We start from the raw sequence: 12,211 nt of genomic DNA, 5'->3' as shown, positions 1-12,211 counted from the left end.
CTAACCCTGCTCTGACAGTGGCCTGCGCAGGTAAGACTACACTTCCCCATAACCTTACCTGACCCTAACCTGCTCTGACAGTGGCCTACGCAGGTAAGACTACACTTCCCCATAACCTTACCTGACCCTAACCTGCTCTGACAGTGGCCTAGGCTGGTAAGATTACACTTCCCCATAACCTTGCCTGACCCTAACTCTAACCCTGCTCTGACAGTGGCCTAGGCTGGTAAGACTACACTTCCCCATAACCTTGCCTGACCCTAACTCTAACCCTGTTCTGACAGTGGCCTACGCAGGTAAGACTACACTTCCCCATAACCTTACCTGACCCTAACCCTGCTCTGACAGTGGCCTACGCAGGTAAGACTACACTTCCCCATAACCTTACCTGACCCTAACCCTGCTCTGACAGTGGCCTGCGCAGGTAAGACTACACTTCATCAAAATCTAGCCAATTTTGTCTTTGCAGCTGGCCCATCTAGTGGAAACCGCTCAGTTCTGCCTCCAGGGCAAGACAATGTACGTTTAACCCTGATGGCTGATACTTATCCTAAACACATGCACATCCTTCAAAAGTCTTAAAAAATATTTTATTAATTTATCTGATTTAAAGGCCTTAACATGTCTCAAATTCAGTTTTCAAATGTATTTTAAAATACGACAGACATGGCTACAGGGTTTCTGTTATGTTGTGCCTGTATCACCATGGCAATAAAATAATAAAAGACAATTTGATAGACAACAAAACGAATTAGAGCTGGGACGAGAAATGAAAATAACCAAAACCAACATTGCCCTCTTACCGAAGCAATTTTCCTTATGTTTGTGATTAGGCTTCAGAGTGTTCTTGCAGATTGTTTAGTTGTAAAACCATTATTTGGTCAACAGTAATGTGCATTAACCTGCTTCCTGCAATGAAAGTATCTGCCCTGTCCCTGTTTCAGTGCTGGCTCTCATTCCCTCTCCCCCCTTTGCACACAGAGTGAAGGGAGAGATGCATTCTGTGAAGCACAAGCATACAGACAGTTGAGCAACATTTTGAAATGTAATTCCCGGGAAAGAGTTTTTTTTAAACAACTACTGTTACTGTTGTTAAAAAAGAGGAGAGTTTCATATTTATGTGAGTATAACAATTATTTCTCATCGATCAATATAGAGGATGTAACAGCACTTTAAAGATGGAGTATATAATTGAGATGATACGCTAGCGGAACGGAGCCGAGAGCACCATTTGCGGTGAATAGCCTACATCAAGAGGCTATATAGGCCTACCAATGGAACATTTTTGTAGGACATTACATTTACTGTGCGTTCAATTGCATTTCTATCTAGCAACAATATCATATTTAGAGTGAGCAATCTAGCTAGTGTGTTTTGAGTTCTAACTTTCACAGGTGGTAGGCCTAAGTTATGTGGCAAATAGCCGAGGCCCTAGGCCAATATGCACAAACATGTAGGCAAATTAATCTCTAAAGGGCCAAAATTATATCTGATCATTCTGGATCCTATATTGACATGTTGCACATCAAAATATCCATCATGCTTTCCCTGAACATGTTAGATGATAGCTAACTTCTTTCAGTGGTCGGTGCCCTTTAAGATGAGGGAGAATGATTTATTTTATTTTATGTATGAGCATGGCCTTGTTTCTATTACATTCAGATGACATTCACCCAGCTCAAGTTTTCCCTGCACCCATCATGAGGTTTCTACAACCTAGCCTATGAATGAAAGTTTACATAGAATAGAGTTTAAAAAAAATACTGTATTAACATCCAATGAGATTAAAGCATTGACTTTAGTGATCTTGTTCTCTCTAACCAATCTTTCTTTCCGTCTACTTTCTAAAAACTCTATTCTATTCACTGCACAACACACTGACTACACCCACTTGCTCTCCAATGATTAATCATTGGTCCAACAGTTGCAAATGTTTCTATTGGACAAATTCAGGCATGTTTATCCCTGTTTCATTCTGTTTTCTTCCGTTTTTAAGAAACAGTCTACATCGGTTGTCAGGTCATAGTCAACATATCTACTAGAACTAACGTGTTGATAAACTCGCTACAATCATACAGTACGGTGTACAGTCAGAAAGCAGTTTAGCAGTTACACTGGTGGCCCCAGTGACAAATTAATCAAACAAAAGCTTACCTTGACTTGGAAGAGTTCCAGTGATGGATAGCCATAGCCAACTAGTTGTTTTCCCACAACAATTGCATCCCTCTCTGTTTGAGCTGGTTGTTTGAGTAGTCTAAACTAGCTAACTGCTAAATACAACCAAATATAGCTATCTCTCTCTTGCTTCTCCTTAATTTTGAAAGAAACTGTTCAACTATTGTCCTCTCTTTGAGTCAACTACTCACCACATTTTATGCAGTGCTAGCTAGCTGTAGCTTATGCTTTCAGTACTAGATTAATTCTCTGATCCTTTGATTGGGATCGGGACATCCTCTGGAAGTTGTCATAATTACTGGAAGTTGTCATAATTACATAATTACTAGCTGTCCTCCGGCTACACCATGGTGCTACCCTATAGAGTACTGCTGAGGCTACGGTAGTCCTTCATTGCAAAACAGTGTGTTTTAATCAATTATTTGGTGACATAAATATACACTGCTCAAAAAAATAAAGGGAACACTTAAACAACACAATAACTCCAAGTCAATCACACTGTCCACTGTCCACTTAGGAAGCAACACTGATTGACAATAAATTTCACATGCTGTTGTGCAAATGGAATAGACAACAGGTGGAAATTATAGGCAATTAGCAAGAAACCCCCAATAAAGGAGTGGTTCTGCAGGTGGTGACCACAGACCACTTCTCAGTTCCTATGCTTCCTGGCTGATGTTTTGGTCACTTTTGAATGCTGGCGGTGAATTCATTCTAGTGGTAGCATGAGACGGAGTCTACAACCCACACAAGTGGCTCAGGTAGTGCAGCTCATCCAGGATGGCACATCAATGCGAGCTGTGGCAAGAAGGTTTGCTGTGTCTGTCAGCGTAGTGTCCAGAGCATGGAGGCGCTACCAGGAGACAGGCCAGTACATCAGGAGACGTGGAGGAGGCCGTAGGAGGGCAACAACCCAGCAGCAGGACCGCTACCTCTGCCTTTGTGCAAGGAGGAGCAGGTGGAGCACTGCCAGAGCCCTGCAAAATGACCTCCAGCAGGCCACAAATGTGCATGTGTCTGCTCAAACGGTCAGAAACAGACTCCATGGTATGAGGGCCGACGTCCACAGGTGGGGGTTGTGCTTACAGCCCAACACCGTGCAGGACGTTTGGCATTTGCCAGAGAACACCAAGATTGGCAAATTCGCCACTGGCGCCCTGTGCTCTTCACAGATGAAAGCAGGTTCACACTGAGCACGTGACAGACGTGACAGAGTCTGGAGACGCCGTGGAGAACGTTCTGCTGCCTGCAACATCCTCCAGCATGACCGGTTTGGCGGTGGGTCAGTCATGGTGTGGGGTGGCATTTCTTTGTGGGGCCGCACAGCCCTCCATGTGCTCGCCAGAGGTAGCCTGACTGCCATTAGGTACCGAGATGAGATCCTCAGACCCCTTGTGAGACCATATGCTGGTGCGGTTGGCCCTGGGTTCCTCCTAATGCAAGACAATGCTAGACCTCATGTGGCTGGAGTGTGTCAGCAGTTCCTGCAAGAGGAAGGCATTGATGCTATGGACTGGCCCGCCCGTTCCCCAGACCTGAATCCAATTGAGCACATCTGGGACATCATGTCTCGCTCCATCCACCAACGCCACGTTGCACCACAGACTGTCCAGGAGTTGGCGGATGCTTTAGTCCAGGTCTGGGAGGAGATCCCTCAGGAGACCATCCGCCACCTCATCAGGAGCATGCCCAGGCGTTGTAGGGAGGTCATACAGGCACGTGGAGGCCACACACACTACTGAGCCTCATTTTGACTTGTTTTAAGGACATTACATCAAAGTTGGATCAGCCTGTAGTGTGGTTTTCCACTTTAATTTTGAGTGTGACTCCAAATCCAGACCTCCATGGGTTGATAAATTTGATTTCCATTGATCATTTTTGTGTGATTTTGTTGTCAGCACATTCAACTATGTAAAGAAAAAAGTATTTAATAAGAATATTTCATTCATTCAGATCTAGGATGTGTTATTTTAGTGTTCCCTTTATTTTTTTGAGCAGTGTATTTAGTATGGTTTTATCTAAAGATATATATATATTTTTATGTTAAACTTTTTATTGATATGAAATTCATGGTCCTTCCTCTGCGGAGCCTCCACGGACTTCTTTCATCAAATCAAATCAAATGTATTTATATAGCCCTTCTTACATCAGCTGATATCTCAAAGTGTTGTACAGAAACCCAGACTAAAACCCCAAACAGCAAGCAATGCAGGTGTAGAAGCACGGTGGCTAGGAAAAACTCCCTAGAAAGGCCAAAACCTAGGAAGAAACCTAGAGAGGAACCAGGCTATGAGGGGTGGCCAGTCCTCTTCTGGCTGTGCCGGGTGGAGATTATAACAGAACATGGCTAAGATGTTCAAATGTTCATAAATGACCAGCATGGTCAAATAATAATAATCACAGTAGTTGTCGAGGGTGCAACAGGTCAGCACCTCAGGAGTAAATGTCAGTTGGCTTTTCATAGCCGATCATTGAGAGTATCTCTACCGCTCCTGCTGTCTCTAGAGAGTTGAAAACAGTAGGTCTGGGACGGGTAGCACGTCCGGTGAACAGGTCAGGGTTCCATAGCCGCAGGCAGAACAGTTGAAAGCAGCAACACGGCCAGGTGGACTGGGGACAGCAAGGAGTCATCATGCCAGGTAGTCCTGAGGCAGGGTCCTAGGGCTCAGGTCCCCCGAGAGAGAGAAAGAAAGAGAGAATTAGAGAGAGCATACTTAAATTCCCACAGGACACCGGATAAGACAGGAGAAGTACTCCAGATATAACAGACTGACCCTAGCCCCTCGACACGTAAACTACTGCAGCATGAATACTGGAGGCTGAGACATGTCTTACTTAGAACAGGAAAAACTCAGTCGAGAGCCATTCACTTAGCTACCTTGCTCCTAAGTATAGCCATTTGATACCTGATTCACTGAATGAGGGAATTATCTTTATTAGATTTTTTGTTGTAGGCTAATGTTCTATTGTTATATTATAAACTGGTTGGTTCAAGCCCTGAAAGCTGATTGGCTGACAGCCAAGGTATATTTGACCGTATACAACGGGTATGACAAAATATGTATTTTTACTATTATTATGTTGGTAACCAGTTTATAATAGCAATAAGGCATTTTGGGGGGTTGTGATATATGGCCAATGTACCACAGCTAAGGGCTGTGTCCTAGCACTCCACATTGAACAGCCCTTAGCCGTGGTATATTGGCCATATACCACACCCCCTCATGCATTATTGCTTAAGCATAATACCTCCAGGAGAGCTACTGGGTGTGCAGGCTTTTGTTCCAGCCCTACTCAAACACCAGATTCTACAAATCAACTGCTCAACAGGACCTTGTTAAGCTGACTCAGGTGTGTTTGAGCAAAAGCCTGCACACCCAGTGGACTAGCTCTCCAGATGGAGAGTTGACCACATGCCTTTTATACAGTAACAGTGCTGTATATTTTTGACTTCAAGGCATATTTTCACAGTGGTAATGTGATGGTATTGAGTATCATTATACTAAGCTGGTGTTGGTATCGAAGCCACAATTTTGAACACTCAGAGTTTGTGATCTACTGTAGCTAATGATTAGCCCATTGCGGTAGCCTAAACAAATGCAGATGTCAAACCCCATGATTCAGCCATCTATAGCCTAGCCGCTATGCTACTACATCCATTAGGCGACTGGAGTTAGAAGATGGCGCCGGAGGGGATGGCTGCCATCTTATCGGCTCTTAACCAACCATGCTATTTTTTTTTTCCTTCGCGTTGTACGTAAGAACATAATGTTGCTGCTACCATCTCTTATGACCAATAAGAGCTTCTGGATATTAGAACTGCGATTACTCACCTCAGATTAGACAAAGAGTTTTTCTTCAATGAGTCGGCCGGGAGGAAGTTACTTCAGACACCCGACCAGGCCCAGATCCCCGACATTCGCTGGAGAAGGAAACAGATTTGGCGGGAAAAGATCAGGGTGCCTTGTGAGGATCAGGCGACGAGTGTATAATCTGCCTTTGCCTTCCGTCATGCTAGCTAACGTTCAATCGCTGGAAAATAAATGAGACGAACTGAAAGCACGTACAGTGGGGAGAACAAGTATTTGATACACTGCTGATTTTGCAGGTTTTCCTACTTACAAAGCATGTAGAGGTCTGTAATTTTTATCATAAGTACACTTCAACTGTGAGAGACGGAATCTAAAACAAAAATCCAGAAAATCACATTGTATGATTTTTAAGTAATTCATTTGCATTTTATTGCAATCAATTGAATTTACAACAGGTGGACTCCAATCAAGTTGTAGAAACAATGATGATCAATGGAAACAGGATGCACCGGAGCTCAATTTCAAGTCTCATAACAAATGGTCTGAATACTTTTTAAAATAAGTTATTTATCTTTTTATTTTAAATAAATTTGCAAAAATTCCTAAAAACCTGTTTTTGCTTTGTCATTATGGGGTATTGTGTGTAGATTTAATGAGGAAAACATTTATTTAATCGATTTTAGAATAAGGCTGTAATGTAACAAAATGTGGAAAAAGTCAAGGGGTCTGAATACTTTCCGAATGGACTGTATTTATAGATTGTGATTATAAAACACACGTTGTCTCTCTGTGTACAGACTTTGAGACGCTGACGCGGGAGCTGTTCAAGCTACAGTTTGAGGAGTCAGAGGTGGGAGGTCAGAGGTTAAAGTTTGTGTCAGAAGACCTCTCCAGCCTCCTAGAGTCACCCACCAATACACAGGTAGGATATATTAATTCTGTACACTCCAGCCTCAATGGGTTTCCTGTGTAAATACATCAAATCTAATGTACTGTAGTTGTTTACGTGCACGTCAGACTGTGAAATTTGATATAGGTATGATGATTTTGAAAATAATTTGCAGATCTATGTCTTACAGTTGTAGGATCTTACTTTGACCCAAATTGCTACAGCAGGAAAATAAAATAACAGGATTGTGAATTATTATGTGGACATTTTTGTAGGCGTTGATACATTTTACATAAGGGAAAATCAAGTCAGAAATTTCAAAGTGGAAATTACGAACTTCAGAAGCCTTTTTAAACCTCAAATACACTAAGCACTAAAACTAAGTTTTAAATGTCCTGCATTGCATTACATTTCTCCTGCAACAGGGTGATCAAATTAAGATCTTACATCTGTATGCTAAAACAAAGGGGCGTTTTCCCGGACACATGTTAAACCTGGTCCTGGACTAAAAAGCAAGCTCAATTGAGAACCTCCATTATTAAAAGTGCTTTGTAGTCTAGGACTAAACTTAATCTGTGTCTGGGAATCAGCCCCAAAGAGTGTTTGTCTATTGTAGCGTTAATGTTTGCTGTAGTAAACTTGACATGCAGTGGTTATGAATGTTGCTCTGTTGATGCTCTGCTTGAAGGTGTAATATGTGTAGTATAGTAATGTGTTTTATATGCATTAAAGCTGTCCGTCTTTCTATCTATCAGACTTCACTGTCTGACTCTGATGACCTAGAGGAGATGGAGAGACTGAGGAAAGACCACATCGAGGCTCTGAGAGAGATCAAGAAACTACAGGTACATATTACCGGAGTTCGAGAAATCAAACATTAGTAGGTCAGAAAACAGAAACGTGAATACATGAGCATATACAGTATATAGACAATTTATGATTTTTTGTTGTTGCCGTGTCGCTACGTTCTCCAGGAGCAGTTGGCAGAGTCCGAGAGACTTCAACTGCAGATGCAGGGAGAGCTGAACAAGGTCAAACAGGTGTGTTAGTATAGTTTATCTGACCTGAACTTACTGGAAGTTTACTGGTTGAATTGTGACATTTGTTTTTGGGTTTCCCCATTCACCAGAGGGAGTTCTGAACAAGCACACTTAAAGTACATAGAGTACAAGTGGAAAAAGTTTTGACACATCTACACATTCCAGGGTTTTTCTTTATTTGTACTATTTTCTACATTGTAGAATAATAGAGAAGACATCAAAACTATGAAATAACACGTATGGGATCATGTAGTAACCAAGTCGGGAAGTGGTAGCATACGAGCACTATATCTTCAAAATGTATCTTTAGATCCCAGCTTAGATTGAGCAAGCAAGGGTCTTTTCTTGGTCTTAGCCTATGGAATTCATACAATAATACAAGAACAGGATTCTCTTGTGGATGGCTGTGTCTTGCCTACTACTTACTAAAAAGCCATACTGTGTACTAATCGTACTACATACTATTTAGAACATATTGTTTAGTAAAACTGCATTCAATAAGCAACAGATATAAACGTACTAGCTCAACCATACTAACAATGAGTCGTGTAATGCGCCAGCATTCGTTCATTTTGGTAAAGCGAGTCTCCTTATCTGATTATAAGCTGTTGTCAAACACACATGGGTCTGGAAAGAAGATTCCCCTTCTCTATAGTGTGCAGCGAATTTTACTCGATGAAAAGCCAAAATGACTACGCATTTAAAGCTTTTAACTACAATTTGGAAATTTCACATATACAACGTTCTATTTTCACATACCACAAAAAAAGCCTACTATTTAGAGCACAAGGAGGAGTATTCGGACACGGCCGATCAACTGATCAGCCCATGAGTATCCAATACTACATACACCAAACCACATGAGTATCCCATACTGAAACAAACAGACCCCTCATTATAAACTCCTTGAACCACATCACTAAGTGGTTAATCAACCTTAGTGCAACTAGAGCAGTCACGGTCCCTTCGACGCATGCCATCATCCATAAGCATCCTATCAGAGAACGCTTCCCAAATTACACACTATTCCGGGCACTACTTTTTAAGGGCACTACTTTGACCAGGGTTCTGTTCAAAAGTAGTGCACTACTGTATATAGGGAATAGGGTATCATTTCGGAAGCGTACTCTGAGCTTGTTGAGAGCACTTGGTTTAGCACATCCTGTAGTAGCATCTCCGCAGCACCGTGTGTAGGCGGGAGAAACAGACGGAACAGTGTAACAAACTCACTGTTTGAAGTGCGAGACTCCAGGGAACACAGAAGAGGGTGGACCCTAAGTAAAATAAATAAATAGACCCTCTCTGTATTGTGAGTCATAGACACAGCACACTTGGCCTCACCTCCACTCCTCTACGGGTCGGTCTCCCACACACTCTGGATGCGTCCCAAATGGTACCTTATTCCCTATAATGGACAACTTTTGACCAGAGTAGTGCACTATATAGGGAATAGGGTGCCATTTGAGATGCATATTCTGATACAAGTGTTGCATAAAGAGCACAGATCAATATCCACATTTATCCACAGGAAATATTAATATGCCCAACAGGAACCGGGATGGTAACATCTTTATTTCTTTCTTTCATATCTTCCTTCTTTACTGCATGTTTGTCACGACAACGATTGCATGCAATGCCTTCATAAAGTATTCACACTGCTTGACTTTTCCAAAAAGTTGTTGTGGGATTGTAACGGCAGCCTTCCTCCTCTTCGTCTGAAGAGGAGGTGTAGCAGGGATCGGACCAAGACGCAGCGTAGCTCGTGTTCAACATGATTTAATAATGACGATTAAACAGTGAACACTTACAAAATACAAAATAACAAACGTGGCTTACCGATACAGCCCTATCTGGTGCAGAGAAAACACAGAGACAGGAAACAACCACCCACAATCCCCAACACAAAACAAGCCACCTATATATGATTCCCAATCAGAGACAACACAAAACATCTGCCTCTGATTGAGAACCATATTAGGCCAAACATAGAAACGGACAAACAAGACACACAACATAGAATGCCCACCCAGCTCACGTCCTGACCAACACTAAAACAAGCAAAACACACAAGAACTATGGTCAGAACGTGACAGGGATTAAAATGGATTTAATTGTCTTTTTTTTTTTGTGAAAGGTCTACAGAAAATACTCTGTCAAAGTGGAAAAAATAAATAAAATAATTAATACACTAATATATCTTGATTAGATAAGTATTCAACCCCCTGAATCAATACATGTTAGAATCACCTTTGGCAGTGATTACAATTGTGAGTCTTTCTGGGTAAATCTCTAAGAGCTTTACACACCTGGATTGTACAATATTTGCACATTATTATTTTTTGAATTCTTCAAGCTCTGTCAAGATGCTTGTTGATCATTGCTAGACAGCCATTTTCAAGTATTGCCATTAGATTTACAAGCAGATTTAAGTCAAAACTGTAACTCGGCCACTCAGGAACATTCAATGTCGTCTAGGTAAGCAACTCCTGCTGAAAGGTGGGAAGCAGACTAAACCAGGTTTTCCTCTAGGATTTTGCTTGTGATTAGCTCTATTCCATTTATTTTAATTTAAAAAAACTCCCTAGTCCTTGCCAATGACAAGCATACCCATAACAGAATGCAACCACCACCATGCTTGAAAATATGAAGAGTGGTACTTCGTGATGTGTTGGATTTGCCCCAAACATAACGCTTTATATTCAGGACATAAAGTTTTTAAAAATTGCTGTTTCAGTGCCTTATAGGATGCATGTTTTGGAATATTTTTATTATGTACAGGCTTTCTTTTTATTCTCATTTAGGTTAGTATTATGGAGTAACTACAATGTTGTAGATCAATCCTACATTTTCTCCGATCTTAGCCATTAAACTCTGTAACTGTTTTATAGTCACCATTTGCCTCATGGTGAAATCCCTGAACGGTTTCCTTCCTCTCTGGCAACTCAGTTAGTTATGACGCCTGTATCTTCGTTGTGACTGGGTGTATTGTTACACCATCCAAAGTGTAATTAAGAACGTCACCATGCTCAAAGGGATATTCAATGTCTGCTTTTTTATTTTTACCCATCTACCAATAGGTACCATTCTTTGTGAGGCATTGGAAAACCTCCCTGGTCTGTGGTTGAATCTGTTTTTGAAATTCATGTTAAACACTATTAGTCCATGCAACTTATTATGTGACTTGTTTAGCAGACTTTTACTCTGCTTATTTAGGCTTGCCATAACAAAGGGGTTTACTTGTTGACTCAAAACATTTCAGCATTTCATTTTTTTATTAATTAGTTAAAAATTCTAAAAAGATCATTCCACTCTGACATTATGTGGTGTGAATGCCAGTGACACAAAATCTCAATTGAATCCATTTTAAATTCAGGCTGTAAAACAACAATGTGGAAAAAGTCAAGGGGTGTGAATACTTTCCTGAAGGCACTTTATGTAGTCACTGCCTGGTTGTCAGGTTATGCTCTACTGTAATAAACACACAAACACATGCAAATGCACGCGCCACATGCATATACACACACACACACACACACACACACACACACACACACATACATACATACATACATACATACATACATACATACATACATACATACATACATACATACATACATACATACATACATACATACATACAGACAATGCTCGTACACACAAACACATACATACATACATACATACATACATACATACATACATACAGACAATGCACGTACACACAAACACATACACACAAACACATGCACACACACACACACACACACACACACATACAGACAATGCACGTACACACAAACACAAACACATACACACAAACACATGCACACACACACAAACAGGTTTAGCTGTGTGCGAGTAACTCTAAACTCCTAAGCACTACGACTACTGCATATGTAATAACCTGAATGGCTGAGAAGCTTCGTCTGTGTATTCAGCAGTGTAATTATTTAACCTTCTACGTACACTACACTGGGTTGGTATGGAAATCACTTGGTTATGGCACCCTATTCCCTGTATAGTCAAAAGAAATTGTCACATGCTTTGCAAACAACAGGTGTAGACTAACAGTGAAAAACTTTCTTACGGGCCCTTTCCAACAATGCAGAGAGAGAAAAAAGATACATCATTGAAAAATAATAACATGAGGAATAAATACACCAAGCGTAACAATAACTTGGCTGTATACATGGGGTCCCAGTACCGAGTCGATGTGCAGGGGCACGAGGCATTTAAAAAAAAATATATATATATACAGTACCAGTCAAAAGTTTGGACACACCTACTCATTC

The 12,211-nt window shown here is 41.2% G+C and overlaps 1 protein-coding gene across 1 annotated transcript in view; it reads left to right on the top strand.

The window, feature by feature from the left end:
* Positions 1-12,211, top strand: part of stxbp4 (syntaxin binding protein 4) — an 85,872-nt gene that overhangs the window by 38,757 nt on the left and 34,904 nt on the right. The window contains exons 14-18 of the mRNA XM_038974603.1: positions 82-93; positions 285-296; positions 413-424; positions 6,785-6,909; positions 7,632-7,721. Coding sequence (XP_038830531.1) covers positions 82-93; positions 285-296; positions 413-424; positions 6,785-6,909; positions 7,632-7,721 — 251 coding nt within the window. The remainder of the gene's footprint in view (positions 1-81; positions 94-284; positions 297-412; positions 425-6,784; positions 6,910-7,631; positions 7,722-12,211) is intronic.

The sequence above is a fragment of the Salvelinus namaycush genome, chromosome 35, assembly GCF_016432855.1.
Source record: "Salvelinus namaycush isolate Seneca chromosome 35, SaNama_1.0, whole genome shotgun sequence".
Lineage (NCBI taxonomy): Eukaryota > Metazoa > Chordata > Actinopteri > Salmoniformes > Salmonidae > Salvelinus > Salvelinus namaycush.
The sequence above is the reverse complement of the archived record's forward strand: the minus strand, read 5'-3'. Positions and strand labels throughout refer to the sequence as shown.